The following is a 25,434-nucleotide window of genomic DNA, read 5'->3' as shown; positions in this document are numbered from 1 at the left end:
GTGTGTGTGTGTGTGTGTGTGTGTGTGTGTGTGTGTGTGTGTGTGTGAGAGGGGGGGAGAACCAAGCAGGCCACGACAAATTTCAAAACTTGAAACCTGTAAAAAAATGACAAAAACGTGAAAGAGTACGAGAATTAACGCAAAAAGAATTTGAGCGCATTAATTGGTTGAAATTTTTTAACTTATTAACGCATTTAAACTTAGAATTTAGAGAAAATGCGAGAACCCGAAAAAATGCGAAAATTAGCGCAAATGCGATAAATTGCAAAAAAAGTGCGAAAAGATTTCGAGCACATTAATTGGCTAAAATTTTTTAACCAATCGGCGCATTCAAACTTAAAATTACGAGAAAATGCGAGAAACATGCAAAAATTAGCGCAAAAAGATTTTGAGCGCATTAATTGGTTAAAATTTTGCAACCAATCAACGCATTTAAACTAAAAATTACGAGAAATTGAGAGAAATAACAAGAAACCCCGATAGTATGCGAAAATAGCGAGAAATCCTGAAAGAATGCAAAAATTAGTGCAAAAAGATTTTGAGCGCATTAATTGGTTGAAAGTTTTTAACCTAGCAACGCATTTAAACTTAAAATTACGAGAAAATGCGAGAAATAGCAAGAAACCTCGAAAGTATGCAAAAATAGCGGAAAACACCGAAAACACGTAAAAATTAACGCGTAGTGAAAAAAAGCGAAACAAAAACGGGAATAAGATAAACAATAACGATAGAAACGAAAAAAAAAGCTATTGAGAATGTGAGAAAGTATACGTAATATACAGACGACGATAAACAATGACGATAGAAAGAAATGAAAAAGAAAGACATTAAAAATGTGAGAAAGCGAACGTAACGAAAAAATATGTTACCACGGCTATCGCTATATACACGACGATCTAAAATCTAATTTCCGTTGTCAACGTAGCTATAAAATAAAATAAAATTTATACATTATTTTTCATTCTTAAAATAATTCTATTATCCTCATACTTATTGCAATTCAGCTTTTTTAATTCTTTTCCTTGCTCTCAATATCATTACCGTTGATTTCAATATCACTATCGCTGAAATGACAGCGGTTATAAACCTACTAGTTATTGTATATTATGCGTTACAAAACTCATAATAAAAAACTACACTTTATAGTGTAATTAATCTCTACTTAATAAGCAATTAATCACATCTATCGATTTTACTATTTATTGTTCTCTCAGTTGTATGATTCCTCCAAAATGGCCACTAACGGGTTCTACGACGATGAAATCTTTAACCTATGGTAAGTTATAAAATAATATGTTATAAAAAAGGAAAAGAATGGTTTCTTTATATCATTAACTCTATTCTATATATAAGATTTATCAACCTGCGACACGTAACAAGGCCATTTGAAAACTGGGCCATGCAAATAAGATAACACAGATACGGTCCCCGTGGTATAAACTTCTCCTCCGACGATCAGTCTGCCTTATGCCGTGCTACGTTACGCATTGTATTATCATTATGTTAAATACATATATCATTATTATTTTATTCCTCGTGTACTTCAATTTAACTGACTAATATCCCAACATAATAACAAATACTACTTAATACTAATAAGGTATACACTTAATACTAATAATGCACATTTATTTTTCAGCGAAATGGAGGGTCCGGTTTTAGAAGTCCAAGCACTGAGCAAGCCAAGCAACCACGATGGCGAAGAAAATGAACCGGCGGCTGCTCAGAAGCAGCCTCCTTCTCGCCGCGAGAAGAATGTTGCTCGACAGCAACCACCTTCTCGTTGCGAAAAAAATATTCAACAGCAGCCGTTTCCTGGCCAAAAGAAGACTGCTCGACGGCACCCTGATAACCGACTGATTATTATCAAACGAGACGTCACCGGCCACGCGTCCCCCCTTCAAGAAAGTGAAAACAAAGAAGAAGAAGAAGAAGAGGTAGAAACTATAAAAAAATTAAAGAGTTAAAAATTAAATTATTAAGACGTAAGAATGTTTAACTTAATTAATTTATAATGTTATTTATAAATATATTTATGTTAATTTTTTTTGTTTCCAGCACCCCGTTGGCAACTAGCGGGACGAAACAACAGAGGATGCGGACGCGGACGTGGGTGCGGCCGAGGTGGAGATAGCGGCAAACATCAAACCATATACATCTCTATATAAATGTAAGTATACTTATACGATATTGTTTTTATTAAATCGTTTAATATAAATCATTATTTCAAATTATTAATTTTTTAAATCTTTTTTTTCAGACATACAGCGGCACAGATTTATATAAAAACTTAAATTTATTTTTCTTAATTATACCTAAACTTACTTATTGTATTAATTATTTTTGTTCTGTGTTTCATTTAACTTACTTATTATTGTAATAATTAACTTACTTATTGTATTAATTACTTTTGTTCTGTGTTTGATTAAACTTACTTATTATTGTATTAATTACTTTTGTTCTGTGTTTGATTATATATTGTAATTTTACATACGATTACATAAATAAAAAAAATATATGTTAAAAAGAAATATAGTTTTTGATTTTACATTATATAATTATGTTAAAAACTAGCGGCATGGATTAACATGAATGAAGAATATGTACAAAATAAAATAAAAAAGTATTTATTAAATCTACTGTACATGTATGAAATTAACCTAAAACTTATTACATCTTTAGAACGTAAAAGAACCTTGCATAATTTCACGCAAATTCCTTTAATAAGCCGCATAGAGGGTACATCACTCTTCTTTAAACGTTCATGATCTGCCTCATCATAATTGATTATCAGAATCCTCTGGTCGATTATCACAATCCTCTGGAGCTTGACCTGTCAGAGGATTCCATTTTTGGCTGCTTCTATTCTTATCCTTTACTATGTTGTGCTACCAAAGTGTAAAGTTTTACATTCTGCTGCATTTTTATTTGCATCGAATTCCTCTAGTTCTTCAGTATATACTTCTATATTACGAGAGTGCAACAATTCAAGTTTCTCCAGTTGACCCTGCAAAACACAAGAAAATTTTAATTAACAACGAAAGATCTATATAATCATCATACAATTACAAAACTATTTATTTTAATTAAGACGCAAGCATACACAATCATTAATCACCCATGTCATCATCTCAACAATAAACCTGTAAAAAATTAATTAAATAAATATAATAATAAAGAATCATACAGTTAAATACAATATCAGATATACCGGTTCATCAATTTCAAGTTTCTCCAGTTAATTGACATAATCCAGATCATCTTGTTAAATTATTATATTTTTTAAATTTGACGTTTCTTTATTACTCTGCAAAACATTAGAAAATTTTAAAACAACGAAAGATCTATTATATCATACAATTAAAAAACTACTTATCTTAATTAACACAAGCGTACACAATCACTAATTACACATGTCATCATGCCAACAATAAACTTGTAAATAATTAATTAAATAAATATAATAATAACAAATTATACAGTTATACAAAATTACTTACCTTATTAATTAAGACGCAATACACATACATGAACCACACATGCTATCGTGTCATTATAACTAAACTAGCTGTTAATCTAATCATGTCAATATTGAAATCAATCCGCACCATCGATTCCGCGCCATCTAGCGGCGCAAAAATGAAAAGTACAACAATCAGCGTCATGGCAAAAAAGAGAAACGTACATACATCGATCATTTCTTATTTCTTATTCATTTTTATTCTTAAAAGAAAACTTTACATCGCGATATTTTCGTTCCTAATTACGTAAACGGAAAAATAAAGACATTTTTCTTATATAATTCGACTCTAATCTAAAGGATAAGCCTATTTAGAAAGCGATTGGTTCAGCAGTTATTAAGATTCAAACATGTTTGGATTTCTCAATACTTCGTCTCGCGTAAAAGAGACTCGGTAGTACGCTGCGCCTATACTTGGCGCAAGGTACTACCGTGCCTCTTGAGTCCTCGGAGAATAAGCACGAGTATAGTACGGACAAGATGGTTAGGGCTAGAGATCAAATGGACAGCATGAGAAGAGACTGGGTTCCCTGTCCTCCTCCGTCCCTCCCTGCAGAGAGGGGCGACCCTTTCTTGGATTTCTCGTTCACCTCTGAAGAGCTTTCGGTGGCTCTGCGTTTGATAAACGTTAAATCTAGTCCTGGAATAGATAACAAAGATTATGTTATAATTAAGAATCTATCTACACACGCCCTGCAATTCCTTCTAAAGATATTTAATATCTCTCTGTCGAGCAGCTCCTTTCCAACTGAATGGCCTAACTGCTTAATTCATTTTATCCCTAAAGCGAACAGAGATAAACTGCGTCCTATCTTTTTAGCCTCTTGTCTGTGTAAAACTGTGGAACGTATGGTTAACAACAGATTATCTTGGTGGATGGAACACTTCCAGAAATTACCAGGATCCCAGTTCAGATTCCATAGATCTAGATCATGTATGGAGAACCTATCCACCCTTTACATTGACATTGCCCTCTTTTTCCTGAACGGCTTGTCCCTTTCAGCGGTATATTTTGACATCTAGTCAGCGTACGACAATGTCTTCTGCAACATACTAGTAGTAAAACTGGTGGGCTTAGACCTCTTCCCCAAAACTTGCCTTTTCATATTTAACTTGATTTCTAGCAGATAGATTACATGTAAGTACGGAGATATGGAGAAGTCTTTTCATATGTTTAAGGGCCTTCCCCAGGGTACCGTCCTGAGTCCCCTGTTATACACAATTTAAGTGTCCGAACTCGACCGTGTTTCGTCGGAGAGATGTAGTATACTCGAGTACGCGGACATGTGCCTCTATTCCGCCCTCTCTTCCCCGGATACAGGCATCACACGAGGCGCGTGATTGTGACAATTGTGACTGAGGCAATCGTGGTATAGCCAGAATCTCGAACATTTTGAACTCCCTTGGCTTAGATCTCTCCACCGAAAAGATGCAGTTTTGTGTCTTTAGCTACAGGAATGAGGCGATAAAGGTACGGGCGTTGGGCGGATCGAGGAGACTTCCTCGCGCTTGTCCTTATTTTGTTAAGGTCCAGGGTACAGAAATAGTGTGTTCTGGGTCGACAAAGTTTCTTGGTCTAACCTTCATATCAGATCTTCAGTGGTTAGCTCAGGTGAAGAGAGTATTCTCTGCCTGCAATTATGCCATTAAAATTATAAAATGTCTCAGTCACGTCTGGTGGGGTGCTGACTCCTGTTTGCTTTTGCCGGTTCATCGAGCGCTGGTGGGATCTCGGCTTGAGTATGGCAGTTTCTTCTTTCAGAATCTTACAGAAGGCCTGTCAACTCTCTTAAATAAAATCAACAACAGAGCGCTTTGCTTGACGATGAGTTACAGACAGTCCTCCCTTTTGAACGTGGTATATTGTGAAGCTAGAATGCCTCCTCTGATAGAATAGTTAGAAGTAAATATCTCGGGAAGAACTTTTTGATCTGTGCTTCGTTACTCAAGAACAATCCTCTTATGTGACGCCTAAACAAGCTACACACTGAAGCTAACGCCCCTGCGGCTTTTGGATTGTTTATTCGCTCTTCTCTGCTGAATGCTTATTCTAGGCTTATCGAAAAGCTGCGATTTTTGCCGCGGTTACGTGTCTCCTTGAGCTGTTTGGAACCGCATGACGCTTATTTTGTTGAGCCTGCGGTAGTTTTGCATGATAAAGAGGACTTTCGCCGGTGGAGCTCCGGAGTCGAGTTGGACTTTCGGTGCCTCTTTGCTAAAGAACTCAAATCGTATACTTATTTACGGACGGATCTGTAATGCAAGACGTTCCCTTTGCAGGGTTCGCTATAGTCTCGAGAGATGCAACTCTGATTAAGCTATATAGAACCGGGAGCTTTGTTTCGTCGTTCTGCGTCGAGGCCATGGTAATAATTAAGCCTCTGGAACTTGGTATGGAGTGGAAATGCGCGAGGTTGGCTATTTTCGTTATATTTATTGGAAGACAAAGCAGTTTAATAGTTATTTATATATCTTTATTAAATCGTACTGCGTAACGATCGGAGAGGAACTGATGCTCCTAGATAATAGCAAAAGGAGCTGATGCTCCGAGACAATGACAGTCACAACTTATTTGGTATACATTACATTAGCATTGTGTGCTCGCATTACATTTAATAGATAGCATTAGTAGAAATCTAACATTGCAAATATATTATAATTTTTTTCAATAGCAAATCAGTTTTAACGGACGTCAATTTGCCGTTTGACTATCATAGTAGATCCTATCTGATCTTACGCATTAAATCTTTGTTGTTAAAGATGTATAGTACTCATGGAATCGCGGTTAAATTAATTTGGATACCGAGCCATAGAAGCATCCGAGGGAATGAACTGGCAGACATATCGGCTATGGAGACCATTCGCACGGGCACTGATACTAGGATTGGCGTTTCACTCTCGGAACTACGTAATTTTAGCAAAGTCCAAATGCTGACGAATCTGAATAAGTGGACAATGAGGGAGTCGCCTTCTCGCGGAGCGTTGTATTGCCAAAAATTTTTGAATTTCGAGCGACACCCTTGGTTTAGAAAATTTGACATCAAAAGGAAGACGATAGCAACTATCAATAGACTTAGATGCAGACACACGTCCCTTAGGGCTAGTCTGCCCGCTTCCAGATTATTGATTCACCTTTATACCTGTCTTGCAACGTGATTGAAGACCCAGACCACGTATTTTGAGCCTGTAAAGACTTTAACGTTCAACGCGCTATACTCATCAAGTTATTAGTCAGGATGAGGGGTTTCCTCCCCCACAGTGTAGAATACCTTTTGAGCACGCTTAGCCATGATATTATTTACTTATTAGTCACATTCATATGTTCCATTAACAAGTTTATCTAATTGCGTATCGTGCTTTTTATTAAAGATAGTATTAGATTAGTTCATAAGTTTCTCTTCGACATTTGGTGCGCCCATAATATTAATATTTATATTTATATATTCGTGATACTCTCGTTTAAGTATGCGCTGCGACGCATAAGGTATTACGATACCTGCTACCTTATTAGCAAGGCAATCGTTCTGCAGACTGTAGTTTAGTTTTACTCTAATTTAGTTTTAGTTTTAAGTTAAATTTATCTTTACTGCGGTAAAAGATTCTGCAATGACGTAGCAAGTTTAATTTGCTTTTAACTTGATTTCATTTTCGGACCTGTAATTCTACTACAAAGTCGCTATGTAATTTTTCTTTTCCTTTTGCGACTCAGTTTGTTTCTCAGGGAAAAGAATTTCTTGAAGTCAGTCATTTAATTAAACTTACTATACGTATGTATCAATTATGGCTACAGACAGCGTGCGATGGCGTGATAACTCGACGCACTATAGTTACCAATATAAGGAAAGATGTCTGTGATAAACTCGTAGTTTCGATAGCAATTATATAAGTGCAATGGAAGTCTGCGTCTTAATTCTAACTATCTTTGCGGTGAAGTCACTCAGGGAAGTGCCCGATATTACCAACTGAGTTTTGAGTCCTCCGTACCTTCTGCGATATTAGCATAGGTGGCATCACAGTTAGGCTTCTTAATCTTCAATTGGGCTACGACTACAAATGATCAACCTAGGCACGGGTACGTTGGCAAAAACTACGCGCTGTAATGTATAATGTATAATTTACCGAATTCTAGTTAGAAAATCTGTATTTTTGTACCAAAATATCGAGTCATATGGGACAGACCCCAAAGGCTCTTTTTTTGTATATTCTTTTTCTTTAATAAAAAAAAAAATAATTTACCATCGCAAACAGACTTTGATTCCGTGGACTCTTTTCTAGCCGCGTAGTAACAATAACAATCATAAAGGTTTTTCCCCATGTAGATAACGTGAAGAAAGAAGCTCTAGGGTTCCGCGCCGAATTGCATCAGATTATTCTTCAGAGCCCTTCAATCACTCCTTGCGAGCACATCGTGTCAGCAGTCGCATACGGCACTGTTCTTTTTATTATTCATTTTCGTCATTTTTGGTTTTCTGGTTCTCAGTTATTTTCGATTTTTATATTTTGTATTCCGTATATTTTACTATCTAGTTTTCTCGGCCCGGTTGTGATTAATTGCGAACAGCGTGCGACCTGTGTGACAGGTATACTGCGTATCGAGCTTGGCCAGGCTGAGCGATTATAACCAGCGATTTTCCGCCCGAAAGGCGAGGTAAAAAAGCTCATGGTTTTGCGCGCCTATTAATTGAATCATAGCGACTCATCGCAATTGACGTTTAAGAACTCAGTGCAGAATCTCTGCTCGAGGCAAATACAAACAAAACCTATTCTTTATATTCTACATTTTTCTATTGTTTTATATTATTATTATTGTTTCTTATTTGGTTCTGGCTTAATTTTAATAAATGGTTATATTTTCCTTTAACTAATTGCCTTTTTGTCCTGGCGTCACACTTCAATTTTTAAATCCTTGTGTAACTTTCATGCTTACTCCGTACGGGTACTGTAAACGCCCACATGTGCTTACACTTTTATTTTAAATAACTTGTCTTGTACTATATCCTTAACATTATTTTATTTTTATGTTATAGTGTTACGTCCAGACCCGTAAATATGATAAAAAAACGTAAACTAGGTGATCAAAGTTTTTATCTCGCAAATGCAAGCCTAATACGGTTACATCATCGAGCTGATTTCACTCATAACGGGTTTGATAAAGATCAGTATTTTGACAAATACTTTAACGCCTATCTAGAACCGACCAGTCGGTGACTTCTGAATTAGATAAAAAAACAGAAAGTTTCTTATTACCTGGAATAGGACTCAGTGCGATTTCTCAATTCTAATAAATATTGCAAGGTAAAGAAATAAAAAATAATATTGTGGCGGCCTACATAGGCCACTACAAATAACGATCAAGCAGCAGCTCGCAGAAACGTATGTCGCCAAGCTGCGTAAGCTCAGCGCTTGGTGCTATAGAATGCGAAGGATAGCTCTTGTGTAGAAATACTTTGGAACCGTTATATAAGCAGGTCCATTCAGCAGAAAAGTGTTTACGGTTACTTTAAGACCAAATAGTCAGCCAAGTATTGCTCGGTATCCGATTCACACGTAGCACCTACAGTAGTTACTGTAACTTGCAAATGCTACCAGAAAAATAAAATGCAGAACGTATGCCACCAAAAACCGAGATAATTACCGGGATACCGCTGGTGGAATTTACAAATATTCGGCATAAGAAGACGCGGAGGAGTAGAAGAAAGCCAAAAAAGACACCGCTAACACCCGCGATGGTACCGGATTTAAGTTCTCCGGATATACGACAGCAGAGGATTCCGCCTCCAAGCCACAGATAGTGTCGGTAAAAATCTTGCCGGCCTCGAGACCCTTAGTCGAAATACTGTGGACTTTGCAACACCCAGTTAGCACGCCAAGAAAAAGACGACTCTGCAAATTTTTCCGTGGGCACCACCGGCGTTGGCGCTACCGTCGCCGCGTTTAATACGGCCACTACGGATTTTTTTAAACCCCGGAGACAAAAAGATATGGCGTTATATTAACTCCAGCTGGCATCGGGCTCCATTAGAAGCAATCAAATCCTTGCCTTATAATTGTGCTACGCAAACGGAAGACACAGCACACGCGTTTCAGTACACACCTACTACCACCAAAATAGCCACACAAAAGAATTCTTGGACGATTACCAGTAGTTCGTCCGACAACAAGCTCGTGTCATATCCTGGTGACGAGAGGTCGGCCCCTATTTGAATGACACTCGCCGCTCCTTACATCTCGTATCAGAAACACAAAGTGCTGTAAACCTTTTGGAACCAGACGTCGTCCGAAGGACGCCTTTGGGCGCCATTTTGAAATAATTCAAACGTAATAGATAAAGATTAGATTTGTGGGTACCGACACTCCCGCACCCCGACAGATGACAACGCAAGCAGATAATCGTGCCGCGCACAATTTTTTTCTTGTCAGATCCTTTGCCCAGCAACAACCCGGCTTAACAACTAAAATCTTCTAGAAGTCTTGCATCACCCTGATGACTTCTTTGTTGCAGATGCAACATTGAGTTATTTTCTTGGACGATACCTGAACACAGGACTGATAAACGACAAAGGAGCCAAATGGGAAATCTTCCGGCTGACGACGTATCACCGTCAGTCAGTCGATTGCCAACAGCAAATCTCCACGCATGCGACCTTTCATTTGAAACGACCCGTTTGTCGCGGACACCGAATATCGCTCTAGCGAGCCGGTCCCGGAGCGCTCGTCGGGATTCCAGGATTCGCGTGAGAGGGTCGTTAGATGCACTCGAGATTTAAATGGAATAATGAACTGAGTTTATTATAACGAAAGAAATATGTACAATTGAGAATTGTCTCGTGACGAAGGTCGTATACAATTTAACGAAGATCGCTGACGTAGTTGACGGCTATACGTTTACATTTATTATTCGCGCGATAATACACGGTCGGTCGCTCACCCCGTCGAGCGAGAGCGTCGTCGGCGCGAGCGTCGTGAGTGAGATGGAGCGCGGTGTTTACGCGGATCGTCAACCGAAATTTGAAACGGTGTCGCGGAACACTTATATGATAACCGCGGAAGATTTCGACGGCCGGATACGCGAGGTAATGAGGGGTCGAGAGGAGGGTGGCGCCTGTATTGTGTCGATTTACCGAGATAGCTCGGTCGAGGCGGAGAGATCTCTACCCCGTGTTCTCGACGGCGCGAGAGTATCGTGAAGGTGCCGCGCGTTAGTACGCCTTCCCCTGGAACCGAGAATACTCGGTGGAGGCAGAGTGAACTCTACCCCTCGAGCCGGAGATTACGTAGCTAAGGTGCGGACTGGAATGAGCACCAGGAGTGCCTGGTCGAGGCAGAGTGTGCTCTACCCCGTGACAATTTATGCTCGTGTCGGAGTCGATGTTCGCTCGGAAGCGAACGGATAGGAACGGTGCCTTTACCGCTTCGGCGTCGTCTTTTTATGTGTAAAAAGGTAGGCGCCGGGGGTTCGCGGTAGGACGCTTATCGTTCGCGGCGCTATGTTTTTTGTCGCGGCGCGTTTCGGAACGAGGAGCCGCGGTGCCGTCGGCTCCCTCGGGTTTGTTCAATTCTTTCCGCGCGCGGAACTTAGTTGCGGAGCGGCTCGTTCGTTACTTTTGAATGCACTTACGGCACTCCGCGTTTTTGTTCTCTTCGCCTGACGGCTGGTCGGTTCGGCGGCATCGGCGGGTCGTCGGCCGGAAATGATGCACCGTCGGGGTGCATCGTTACACATTATAATAAAATAATTACGAGCAAGTTTCGATATAGAAATAATTCTGTATCGAAACTTGCTCGTAATTTTTATTTCTTTATTGTACTTTAGTTTGTTCATTATACGGTTATTTTCTACGTGGTCTTCGGTCATTTCTACCCGAAACCGTCTTTCGTTTTCCCAGCTTTTTACACCTCACAGATATGAAGGACCTGAGTCCGCAAACTTAGTGAACAATTAAAGATTTAAAGATTGATTTAAGATCTAGTGTATATAGTTCAGTGTTCACGATTGCACGCGAAGTCGGAAAAATAATTTTGGCAAATTATTTTTAACAATGGACTGTATTTACAAGTGTATATGTACAGCAGGGATAAACTACGGCGAGTTTATCATACAGCAAGGATAAACTGTGACGAGTTTATCATTAGCAAATAACAGTTAAAATCTCTGCGAATTAAAACAGGGAAAGCTAAGTACGCGATACTGCGATGCGCGTTCGGTGAGTGCTAGCGGTAGACTGCCGGGATCGGCTGCGCGATTAGGTTGAAATGATTGGTGCCTTTGTCTTTTGACAAAGAAGAACCTTTGCACTTAGGTCCTTTCGATTGGATATTCCCGTTGCTGGGCGCGATACAGCACGTATTGAAATATAAATTGATAACTGCATGAGTTGTCCCGGATGCGCAGTGACAATAATCCGGCAGGGCAATGCGATACTAAACTGACTCAGAGCTCTAATCTTTTTTAGAAAAGAAACAATGACTTAATCCTGAACATTCAGAAAAAACGTGTTCAAAACCTACGATTCTGCGTCTACTATTTTTTATTTCGCCATTGCAACGAAGCCATAAATATTTCATAAACATATTTGAGCAAATATTGATACAATTTTAAATAATATTCAATATGTGTGGTGTCTAGTTACATATAAATTAAATAATAGCTGTTACAAATAATATTTATTGTTGAATTATTTGTATTAACAAAATATAAATATTTTATTTTGTAAAAAAAAATTTTTTTGTACAATAATTTTTGTAAACTAAAGCATACTTAATGGTAAAGAGTAGATTTCTATATATTATATTTAAACTAGCGAGTCAACGAGTTTATACCATGCGCGTTATTTTCATAATTTAATCTTTTTAATATGTAATTTGTAATTATCAAAGCTGTAATTACAATACAATAAATATTGATAAGCACTGAAATTATTACAATATTACAAATACAACAAAAATAATACATGAGAATCCACTCTTGGCCATTAAATATGTTTTAGTTTACAAAAATTTATTTTTTTTGCAGATCCATATTTAAAAATAATAGTCTAATTTTTACCTCGAGAATACGCTCCTAAAGGTTTAATGCATTATTTCAAATGCACTCGTTATATAGTGTCCCATTTTTTAAAATTCACTCAAATTTTTCAGAAACTTTGCACAAAATAAAAAAATGATTTAGCTGAAAGTTGTTTAATTTAAAAGGTACATAAGGTCAATTTTTTTCTTTTTGTTTTATTTCAGCTTTTATCACAGATTCTAATTCTTCACCAGATAATAAGTAACTTTTATTCAAAACATTGTTTTAACGTTTTTCTTATCCCGAAAATTCAGACTTAACCTTTGACGTACCAGTAATAAAAACTCGCTTTGTAACAGATATTAAAATTTTTTTAAATATTTTACTGTTTACTGTCAATACTAGCGTTACCCAGTGTGCTCTAATGTTATATCATAAATATGGTTTGCATATATGCGCGAAGTACAATAGATAACGTGATACTAAAAATCTCGTTGTTTTGAAACAACAGCTGGTAGTCATCCTTCAAAATTTTTATTAAGATTAGACCTGCTGTTGGTCCTTTTCTTATAATTGTTAAGAATTATGAATAAAATTATTTTTTTAATAAAGTGTAATTTCTTTGTGCAACGTGAAATGAGTGTCCAAATGCAAAAAGTGCAAAAGTGAGCGCAACAATATTATACAAAATAGTGAACAAAATAAAAATATTTAATATTAATTTGTGTAATTACAAAATGTGTAATTCAAGTACTGAAATGTTACGTTTGTAAATCCTTCCAATGATAAATCCATAAATTTTCCCGCAGTAATCGTTAGCTGTCTTTGTGATCTTATTATCACAATTAATAATATGCGACAATCCCGAGGTTTGAGTGTATACCACTCAGATTCATATACAGCATCACCGATTGTTTTACTCTAAAATGAAAACGACAAGTAATAAATACAATCAAAATCTCAATCAATAGAGTACAATAGTATACTTTATTTTTACATAAATAATTTTTTAAAGTTAGTCTCATTTATCAATGCCGTAACGCAGTGCTCGTAAGTAGTTGCACATTTCGGCCCGATTTCAGAGACACCGCCCTCCTTTCCCCACTACACTTGACGATCGGTCGGCCGAGTCGTCAGACCGCGCGCGCGACGCTGTTTTTCAGGAGCGTTGTTATCTAAGAAATAGACTGGGGCAAGGGATATATTTAATATCAATTATAATAGTTTTCCACATCACCTACGAGGTACTATTATTGATGCGTTTTTTTTTTAAGTGGTTTCCCCAGTAGGCCTATTTCACTATATTAATATTAATAAAGAAAGTTTGAAAAATATAAATATATTTATAAAATAATTAAAACTAATTAGATAATCTTGGTCGTTTGCACGAGTTTGCTGATAAACAAAAAGAAGACAAATGGTTTTGTCTGGAATATACAGTTACTCCCAAAAGTATTCGGACACTAATAAAATTTTGCTATATAGTGATGTATCCGGATAACGTACAAAAGAAATTGACTGAATCATTTTTTTTACAAAACATTATATATTTCTCTTTAATGTTTTACATTTCTAGTTTAATAAATTTTTGTATTTAACGTTTAATAATAATATAAATAAAAATAAGTTTATTTGGTACCTTACAAAAGTATTCGGACAGTTTAAAAAATATATTTTTTTTATAAACTAAAGTTAACATTAATATTTGGTGGCATAGCCTTTTTGTTTTAACACTTCTCTTAATCGTTTGGGCATATTTTTAATTATTATTTGTAAATAATTAACGCTAATTGTACGCCATTTTTCTATTAATCGCTCTTTTAATTCTTTTTTATTTAAAATTGGTGTTCTACTCTCTAAAGTGGAATCAGTAAAAATGTCACTATTTAAATCAGAAAAGCAATATTTCACTGATAATTAGTAACTATAAACTAATTTTCAGTGAAAATATTTTACTAATTTAAATCAGTGAAGTGTCACACTAATTTTTATCAGTGAAATAAGATATCACTGAGAATTCCAGTAAACACATTTCCCGTGACCCAATCAAAGTCAAAGAATATTCTCGCGCGGTTTTCTTGCTTTTGCGCTCTTTTGTTTATCAAGCGTGCCGGTTCGTGCGTGCCAGTTCGCAAGTATAGTTCGAGTGATGTGCCTCGTGTGCTGAACAATATTTGGTAAGTTTTGATGTTTATATTTCAAGTTTTTTCTCTATCTAATATAATGCTATTTTATTTTCTAGATACCAATATACCAATTATCAATACATAAATATATATATATTTATATATTTATCTGATCCCGGACGGCGGACGGGAAGGAAGGTTTGTAACCTACAATGCGATTTCTTCTCAACTAGAAAAGATAATGTACGTAATAGATAGGTAGATTGGTAGATCATATTTCTCTTTCTCTTTCCCTTCCTCTTTCTGTCTTTCTCTCTTCCTTTTTTCGTCCCTTCCCCCCCCTCTCTCTCTCTCTCTCTCTCTCTCTGCTTCTCTCTGCCTCTCTCTGCCTCTCTCACTGCCTCTCTTTCTGCCTCTCTCACTGCCTCTCTCTCTGCTTCTCACTGCCTCTCTCTCTCTCTGCTTCTCTCTGCCTCTCTCTCTACTTCTCTCTGCCTCTGTCACTGTCTCTCTCTGCCTTTCTCACTACCTCTCTTTTTGCCTCCCCCCTCTCTTTCTCTCTTTTTCTCTTTCTCCGTGTGCGCGTGTATGCGTGTGTGCATGTGTAAATAAAAAATATAATAATATAATAATATATGAGTGCAAAGCCTATGTGTGCTTTCTAACATCGACACAATAAAACAATTCATTATTTTGTCTTTTTTAGTGATCAAGAACAATAATGGATGACATAAAAAGCTTGTCTATTAAAGAATTGAGCTCAAAAATCGAAGAACTAACAGATTGTGAGACACGATAAATATTTGAAGGTTGGTTTTGTTTATATATACGTATATATTTTATTTTCTCTTTTGTAATCACTTTTGATGATGCAATTACTCTTGATATTGTACTTATAGATATTATTGCATTCGTGTGTCATATCTACATGTAAAAATAAAAAATGGAGACCTTAAAATGTTTTTTGTGTCGTAACGGAATTAAAAAGGGATTAAATGGTCTAAGACAACATTTGCAAACAATACATGGTCTTGTTATAAAACGAGGTTTACATAAAAACGGATTCCAATGTTGTGAAAACGGATGTTACCGACGGTTTCAATATTTCTATTCATTAAGAGATCATATAAAAAAAAATCATCTTCGACAGAAAGATGATTATTATTTAAATAAAGTTACAAACTCTGTACATAATTTAGTAGATAAAAATATCATGGACGATGATTTGTTAATTGATGAAAATATTATTAATAATGACGATGACTTTAATGAAAGTTGTGAAGAACGGGAAAATAGCGACAATGTACAATTAGATAATTTTGATTTAAAAGAGTCTTTAGTAAGAACCATAATAAGATTAATGTCAAAAGGATCAATGACAGGAAGTAATGTAACCGATATTTTAGATGAATTTGAGGAAATTATAAATAGTTTATGTACATCATTAAGAATAAAAGTAGAAAAATTTATGCGAAGTAAACAAATGCTTGATATTGTTGGTGTTAATGAATTATTACATTCTTTTGAAATAAGTAAATCTTTCGACGGTTTGAGAACATTAGAAGACCAAATGAATGCAATAACAAGTGCTACAGGACTTATTGAATCTAAAGAAATACCTTTGGGTATACGTATCGATAATGTTGTAGATAGAAAAGTAGGTATTTCCAGATTAAAAACAGTTCTCGAAACGTATCAATATATTTCTGTCATTGATTCTTTGACAATGGTGCTTAATAATAAAGACATACGTAATTCTATCGAAACAGAAAAGGAGTCAAATAGTGGTGTTCTCTCTTCTTTTTCTGATGGACAGCATTTTAAAAACCATCCTTTCTTTCAAAAATTTAAACATGCAATTAGAATTCAGTTATATTATGATGAGCTAGAAATTGTAAATCCACTAGGTTCCAAAACGGGAATTCATAAGTTGGGAGTTTTTTATTTTACTATTCAAAATCTTCCACCACACATGAATTCTGAACTTAGCAGTATTCATGTTTTACTTATTTGTTGCCATACTGACATTAAAAAATATAAAATAGAAATGATATTAAGTCCTCTTATACACGAACTAAAAAAGTTAGAAAGTGATGAAGGAGTTGCTATTCTTTTAGAAAACGAGAGATATATTCTACGTGCATCGTTGGCTGCATTTTGTGGGGATGGGTTGGCTGTACATGACGTGTATAATTTTCTAAGTCCATCTTCGAATTTATTTTGCCGATTATGTCTGTATACAAGACAAGATTTACATGAAGGAAGTACAGAAATTAAACAAAAAAGAGATGTAAAATTATACAACGAACATTTAAATTTGTTAAAGAATGCAAACTATAGTGACGTTTCGAAAACCTTAACGGGAATGCATGGAAATTGTTGTTTAAATTCGTCTAGGTACTTTCATGTATGTAGAAATTTAATATTCGATCCCATGCATGATATTCTGTGTGGTATTGGTCCAATGATATTAAAATTGATTTTAGCTCATTATATTTTACAATTAAAATTATTTACTGTAAGCGATTTTAATAATAAAATAATATCGTTTGAATACGGTTTTGTTGAGAAGAAAAATAAGCCTTCAGCAAATTTTAATGAAAAAATACTTGCTCAAAAAGGACACACCTTGAGTCAGAAAGCCATGCAAATATGGTGTCTCCTTCGTGCTTTTCCTTTTTTGATTGCGGATTAGGTAGAAGAAAAAGATGAGCATTTACAGTTTATTGTTCTTTTATTAAGAATTATGGAAGTAGTATTCGCACCTAAAATTGCAGTTTCTTTAATATCTTACTTAAGAATTCTTATCAAAGATTTATTTGAAATATTTAAAAAATTATTCCCTGACGTATATATGATTAACAAATTTCACCATTTGACTCATTATCCTGATTGCATCTTATGGTCAGGACCTCTGCAATTATACAATTGCATACGTTTTGAAGCAAAACACAACGAAATCAAACAAAGAGCTTAAGTCGTACACAATTTTAAGAACCCACCAAAAACTTTAATAAGAATAGTCCAATGTTCTCAAACTGCTAGGTGGGGAAGAGGAGATGTTAAAACTTTTAGAGTAGAAACGTTAAATGGAACAACAATTCAAGTACGATCCTGTGAAAGTCGTGCATATTTATATGATCTCGGTTACGTTAATACTGATTCCGTTTTCACAAATAATACTGTAAAAGTAAATGGTGTTGTCTTTCGACTTGACTTAGTGGTATGTCTTGAAGTGTGTAATGAGAAAGTCAATTTACCACTTTTTGGACTTATCAAAGAAATATTGATATTAAGAAAAAATGAAGTATATTTCCTGACAACATTATTTAAAACGCACTTATTTGATAATGATTTGAATGCATACCATATTGAAATGGATAAATTTCAAAAAAGATCACAAATGTTTGTAAATGATATCAGACTTGCACATTACAAACCATTTTCTATGTGGACTACGCCAACATCTAACGGTTTTTATATTAGTCCACGACATATACTTTTATGACAGAAACACTTTGCCAACAACTCAAATTTGAAAAATTGTAAGATTTATTTAAAATTTTAAATATTTTTTAACTATTTACTTTGACTTAATATTTATTTTTTTTTTTAACTTTTAGATGAAAAAATCGAAGGTTCTTCTTTTATTTTACTCAAAGAAAATGATTTAAAAGATATGAAATTAAAAAAAGGTCCAACTAAAAAAATATTAAAATTTCTTCAAGATTATAACTCTTCAACTCCACAGGTAATGTATTCTTGTTTACAAAATAATGTATTTCGATTTTGTTCAGATATTCTTTTAATCTAAGTTTTTTTTCAGTTTATTAAATTAACACCAGCAAAATCAGAGCAACATTTGGAAACAGCAGGAAACATAGAAATATTAACTCCGAACATTATTAGTGTATCTACAAATATTGAAGTGGAAGATGTAATTCCTTCTACTAGTAGTGACATTATTACAATATCACCTACTGCTTTTGAGGAAAAAAAATCCATGATACAACAGACATCTTTCTCAGTAAAAACCTTTTTTTTCGTTTAAAAAAATATTAATAATATTAAGTATATTAAGACTTTAATTGCTCTATCTATGTATGTACAAATGACATGTTTCATCATTTTAAAAACATGAAAAATATAACACATTTTTGATTGGTCCCATATACACATAAAAACAGGAAAATCGAGGAATCTTAATTTACTTATTTTAATTATAATATACATTAAAAACTCAATTACTGGTTAAAACTAATTATACATTAAAATTTACATTTTAGCGTTTTAAAACAGTTCGTCAAACTCTTTTGAATCATCCTCAAGGCTCTGAAATTTTAAACGCTGCAAACGGTACATTTACAGAAAGCGATAGGCAAAGTCTTATACGAATAATGGTTTCTGAATTAATAAAAGCACATGAAAATAATTAGTAAGTTACTCATGCAACTCTAAAACTTTATCTTTAATTTACTATTTACATATTGTAATTTTCTCTAAATTTTTTTAGTTACCCACCTGAGGAAGTTAAAATTGCACTAGCGCAAAATATTATTACAGAACTTCCTAAACTACGTGATCCTCTAAGCACTAAAGGATATGTAAATATCAAAACTATTTGATAGATATAATTAAAGTTAAATTATTGTTTTATTAATTTTTTTTTATTTTAAGGAACATTACTATGATGCAATCACGAAAAAAGGTTTCATCGAGTATCGTCTGTGGACTGTAAGAAAAACTCTTTCACCTATAAAAAAGAATATGTCAAAGCAGCTAAAAAGCGAAAATTTAAAAATGTATTTATCGAATCCGATGATGCAAGTGATGAAGACGCCTTACTTTCTGACGCCCAGTATCAAGAGAAAATGTCATGGATAAAGTTTAAAATGCCTTACGATTCTAATAAATTACTCATATCTGAATGTATGAGTGTTACGATGAACAATCGAAGGAAATGGATTAATGATAATTGCCCTTCAATTCAAACAATTCTAAATGAATTTCCCCGTTTTAGTGACTATATTTAGTGACTATGGACAAATGGTAATGGACAAATGTAAATTGTTATGTATCACATTAAATGACATAAAATGATATATCTCTGTACCTAATTACTTATGATTGCAGATTGATGAAGAGTTTGACAGAATGTACAAAGGAGCATCTGATGCATTTTTAGCAAAATTTTCCATATTTTACGTACCCAGAATTTTGGCATATTGCAGCATAGCAAGATTAGATCTATTTAGGGCATCGAGTTTCATTGAAGATGGTAAAAAAATTTTTTACTCGAATATTTTATAATATCCTTTAAAAAAAATAAAAAATATTATTTTATTTTTAGATGAGCTTCGTGCTATTATTCTTCTAGCACATTTACTTCCTGTTCCGAATTCAATGACTAAAGGAAAAGGGAAGAAAAATAAGGTATTCTCTCCCCCTCCCTTCCCCCCCCCCCCTCTCTCTCTCTCTCTCTCTCTCTCTCTCTCTCTCTCTCTCTCTCTCTCCCTCTCCTCTCCCTCTCCCTCTCCCTCTCCCTCTCCCTCTCTCCCTCTCCCTCTCCCTCTCCCTCTCCCTCTCTCCCTCTCCCTCTCCCTCTCCCTCTCCCTCTCCCTCTCCTCTCCCTCTCCCTCTCCCTCTCCCTCCCTCTCTCCCTCTCCCTCTCCCTCTCCCTCTCCCTCTCCCTCTCCCTCTCCTCTCTCTCTCTCTCTCTCTCTCTCTCTCTCTCTCTCTCTCTCTCTCTCTCTCTCTTTCTACTTTTGTTTAATTGTACTATTCTACTAGCATACTTTGCGCATAAGCTTAAGCGTTAAACATTACAATTTTCTCCCTTTCTTATTTAGAGACATATTTTCTTTTAATCTGGTAGATCGACGCAATGGTTCCTTAGGTTCTATGTTTTTTGTTTCCGCATTTTTATTTATGGTTGGAAGAAAAGGAACAATTTGGTCTACATGTCGTTTCCAGATTCTTCCATCTATACTTTCAACTTTAAACGTTACTGGGGATAATTTTTGAACAATCTTACTTTCTAAACGCTTATTATTATATATTCCATGGTCATTAACTAATACGGTATCGCCTATCTCGAAATTTACTTTAAGTTTCCCATTTTTTTGTAATATTTGTTGCGCTTGTTTGCTTTGCACTTCATTTATTACATCAGGTTTTAATAAATCAAATCTAGTTCTTAATTCGCGTTTATACATTAGATACGACGGTGTTCTTCCTGAAGTAAGTAGATGTACATAGGCCGGTTCTGGACCAATTCGTGTTAGTGTGTCTGTGTGACCTAGGGCGAGGGGTAATGACGTCACGCGGGGAGGGGTGTTTTTCCAGGAATCGCTCCTTTGTCTGCGATTCTCGGAATCGATTGTTTATAAATATAACAATAACATAAAAGTTATGAAATTTGATATTTTAATTACGTAATTTGATATTTTAATTACGTAATTTGATATTTTTTAAAAATAAATAAGTGCGTTATCGCGCCGCGGTATTTTCCTGCGGCATCGCGAATTTCAAAGGGTTGGCATTTTTCAAAAGGGAGGGGGTGTCTTATTTTTACAGGGGTAAAGGGGTGGGGGTGGGTGTTGGGGGTGATCACGCGAGTCTTAGTCATGGCGTCGGCGGCGGCGAGCGGCGGGGCGGCGGCGGATCGCAAAGGATCGCGCGCCCATCGTTCCGTCTCGCTCGCACCCGTTCGCGCCGCCTATCGTTCCCTCTCGCTCGCTCTCGTTCACGCGTTCGTCACCATCGACTACGACTCGCTCGCACCCGTTCGCGCCGCCTATTGTTTATAAACAATTTAGTACACGCTCATACTATTCGAATGCGGGTGACGCTGCACGTACACCCCCGGCTAATCGCTCCTCCTTATTATCTGGTTTCTCTCTCACTCAGATACGTATGTTGCATACGAACGAGGGCGGACTCACAATTATAATAAAATGAAGGATGGAATAGAAGCGATTAAAAATGATACGTGCCGATTACAAAATTATATATTTATTTTATGAATATGCGTTAAAATATATTACCCATTTTTCACGCGAGTCTTAGTCAAGGCGTCGGCGGCGAGCGGCGGGCGGCGGATCGCAAAGGATCGCGCGCCCATCGTTGCCTTTCGCTCGCACTTGTTCGCGCCGCCTATCGTTCCCTCTCGTTCTCGTTCACGCGTTTGTCACCATCGACTACGACTCGTAGTTTTCATGCGTAGTATGCCGCTTTGAAATATAATATTTAAACAAAAGTTGACACTATGAGGATGCACAACTGTCGGCTCGAGTGTATTTTCCTCTTCTTATTATTCTTACGATAAGAAAAAATTTTAATAGGTTCGCTAATGTCGTGTTTATCAATCGCTCATGTCGTGTTTATCAATCGCTCATGTGGTATTGATTCCTTGCCCAAGACAATCATCGAAGAGCTGTGCGATTCATGTAATCCGTAAATGGGTAAGTATAAAGATAAATAAAATAAAAATATTTTTATTCGTACGAATAGTAGCCGTAAAATTTTAATATTACAGAAGGACAATTTTGCGTAAAGCCAACGTCACCGGCGTCTTCATTGCAATCATCATCATCATCATCGTCGTCGTCGTCGTCGTCGTCGTCATCGTTGCTCGCATTATATCGATTGTATAAGATAATATCGTTAAAATATAAAATTGTATTTTCTCGTTCAAGTGCCATTCGCGCTCTCGCTCACACCCTTTCACGCTCTCACTCGCATTCTTTAGTTATCGTTTGCAGATGCGTAACATGCTATCGCTAGATTCTTTTCTATATACCCGTGTGGTCAAAAATCTTTTGCGTTTGTATGGGCTTCAAACGTTGTAAAAAATCTTTTGCGTTTTCTCTTGGTCAAGTGTCGTTCATGCTTTTCTAGTAATCGTTTCAAGATGCCTTCGTTAGATATGAACGATTCTTTCTACACGCCTATGCGACAAAAATCTTTGGCGTCTGGAATCTTTTGTATCATGTTTCGTTTTCGTTGGCCCGGCGTCTATTTTCTTTGTTTATTGATGAGAACGACGACGACGACGACGACGACGACGACGACGATGTGACCATGCCTCACTCTCAGTCTCGCATCTGTACGTGCAGGAGCTCTTTTTCAAAAGACAGTCAAGAAAAGTGAAAAAAACTTTTAGTAAAAATGGCATATTTTGGGGAACCAGGTATGTATTATAATAGAATTTATAATACAATTTAGAAAAAATAATTTAATCTGTTATAAAATAATATATAATATGTATTTTTATGTTTTTAGCTCAAAAACAACAACTCTGCCGCGACTTCCAGCGAGGAGCCTGCTCGAATAGTTATTGCGCGTTTGTGCACCCTTACAGGTATTGCTTCAATTACCAAAATAAGAAGTGCACAAACGCGCAATGCAGATTCCTGCATGTAACGAGTGTGGAGCAGGCTCGTTACGAGGCCACCGGATTGACGTCAGCGAAATTACGCTACGAAGTTGGACGCACCCTGCAGAATTCCATCATCTGCGGGGACTACAAGGCCGGCAGGTGCAACAGGACGGACTGCCAACGTCGGCATATCGGGTACGATGAAAAACTAGAGTGCATAGTGTGCTGCGGCGAAATTGTGTTAGACACGTTCGGGGCGTCCAGTTGCGGGCACGTGTATTGCTACACGTGTGCCCTAAAGTGCCAAGGCCCCCCGCGTCCGTACACTATGCTTACGGTTGTGTGCCCGGTATGCCGATCCGTCGCCAGCTATGAGCAGTTGCATTAGCTTATGTTGTTTTTGCGTATATTGTATTTTTTTGCTTATGTTGTTTTACTTATGTTGTTTTGCTTCTGTCGTTTTTGCGTTGAGTGTATGTAATTTTAAAGGTATTTTTAATGTAATTTTAATGTAATTTTATGTATTTTTATGATTATGTTTTTTTTTATACTTGTATTATTTTTAATTTAATTTTTAATTTAATTGAATTTTTATGTTTGTATGATAATTTTTTTGGTATTAAATAAGATTAAAAATATTATATTAAAAACATATTTTATTTCTTATGTATAAAATATATTTTAATGATTAAAAAACTTACAACTAATAAACTTGTGTACAATTACTTTAAAATATAAAAAAAAAAAAAAAAAAAAAATGAATACATAAAAGTGACTATATAATATAAAATAAATATATGAAGAAAATAAAAATGAATATATGAAGAAAATAAAAATGAAATATTAAATTAAAATAAAACTTAACCTAAACTTATAAACTAAAAAAGTGTAGTAATAAAAATGAATTTCTTATGTATAAAATATATTTTAATTATTAAAAAACTTACAACTAATAAACTTGTGTACAATTACTTAAAAATATAATAAAAAATGAATACATAATGACTATATAATATATAATACATAAATGACTATATAATATAAAATGAATATATGAAGAAAATAAAAATGAATATATGAAGAAAATAAAAATAAAATATTAAATTAAAATAAAACTTAACCTAAACTTATAAACTAAAAAAATGTAGTAATAAAAATGAAAATAATAAAAATAAAAATAATAAAAATGAAAATATAATACAAAAAATGAAAGTATAATACAAAAATGAATATATAAAAGTGACTATAATATAAAAATGAATATCTAAAGAAAATAATACAAAATAATAAAAAATGAAAATAATAAAAATAAAACTTAAACTTAACTTAACTTAAACTTATAAATTAAATTTTTTTTTGTGTCCTCCGTGTATTTTTCCTTTTTGGTCTTTTCCGGAGTCTTTAGTCAGTGTCTGAAACGAAAAAAGAAATTATTAACAGGGTATAAAATAAAATGTATTAAATAATTAAAATTTATTTCAAATATACTTACATAGATTGATCTGCACCTTCCATTGTTTGCACACCGTGCAGAGATGTTTGGGCACTTGGCCCTGCATGGCAAATGGTATTACCTTCATGCACGGTGTGCAAAAGGAGTGACCGCAAATTAAGGCCTGGATCCCTTTGAAGTGCTGCACCCGACAGAAAGTGCATCTCGGCGTGTTATCCTCTGTAAATTTTAAAAATATAAATTAAAAAGTTAAAAAGCAAAAAAAAAAAAAAAAAAAAACTTACTGGGAAATGTCCCATTCTCGCAAGAGAGGCACTCCCACATGCACTCTCCAAGTAAATTCTTTGTGCATGTGTGAGGCCTCTGATCCGGCGGGTACGTTTCGCGTAACAGGTACGCTAGGCGTTTTAATTCGTCAAACGCCGTTTCTGATATCGGCCGCACGTGGTTATTAATTTCGTCCACCTCATCCTGGGTCAGGTGGACAAATTTGCACGTGGTTCCTGATAGGCATACCGACTTCGTACACCGCCGGACCTCGTGGAACATTCTGCAGTCACTCCTGGCGCACACTTTCATCAGGTAGTCTCGGCAACTCATTTTTTTGTTTTAATTTAAAAAACAGATCTTGTCAAAAAAACAACAAAAGCCAAAAAAACAATACAAGCAAAAAACGACAACAGCAAAAACGGCAACAGCAATAATAAAAAACAACACAAGCAATAATAAAAACAACAGAGGCAATAAAAAACAATACTGGCAATTTTAAGATGTGTACTCCTCGACTGGCGAGCGACCGACTGACGAGCGACCGACTGAAAATCACGTGCTGCGTTTCTATCCGCTTCCATATGTGTGTTCGTAAATGCACAATGAATGATGCTTAAAGAAGCGGATATACGAACGGACTTAAGGCCCTTTCGGTGTAATTCATTCAGCCGGCGTATC

At 35.6% G+C, this 25,434-nt stretch overlaps 1 protein-coding gene and 1 pseudogene across 1 annotated transcript; both read left to right on the top strand.

Annotated features, from left to right (window-relative positions):
* Positions 1 to 18,302: 18,302 nt before the first annotated feature.
* Positions 18,303 to 20,670, top strand: LOC139104063 (uncharacterized; annotated as a pseudogene).
* Positions 20,671 to 22,822: 2,152 nt separating this feature from the next.
* On the top strand, positions 22,823 to 23,421 carry LOC139104062 (zinc finger CCCH domain-containing protein 10-like). Its single transcript, XM_070659288.1, has 2 exons — positions 22,823 to 22,844; positions 22,937 to 23,421. Exons 1-2 carry the CDS (start codon positions 22,823 to 22,825, stop codon positions 23,419 to 23,421), a joined length of 507 nt encoding a protein of 168 aa, XP_070515389.1.
* Positions 23,422 to 25,434: the final 2,013 nt, after the last annotated feature.

This window comes from Cardiocondyla obscurior, linkage group LG07 (genome assembly GCF_019399895.1).
Source record: "Cardiocondyla obscurior isolate alpha-2009 linkage group LG07, Cobs3.1, whole genome shotgun sequence".
Taxonomy (NCBI): domain Eukaryota; kingdom Metazoa; phylum Arthropoda; class Insecta; order Hymenoptera; family Formicidae; genus Cardiocondyla; species Cardiocondyla obscurior.
Note: the sequence above shows the minus strand (reverse complement) of the source record. Positions and strands in the feature narration are given on the sequence as shown.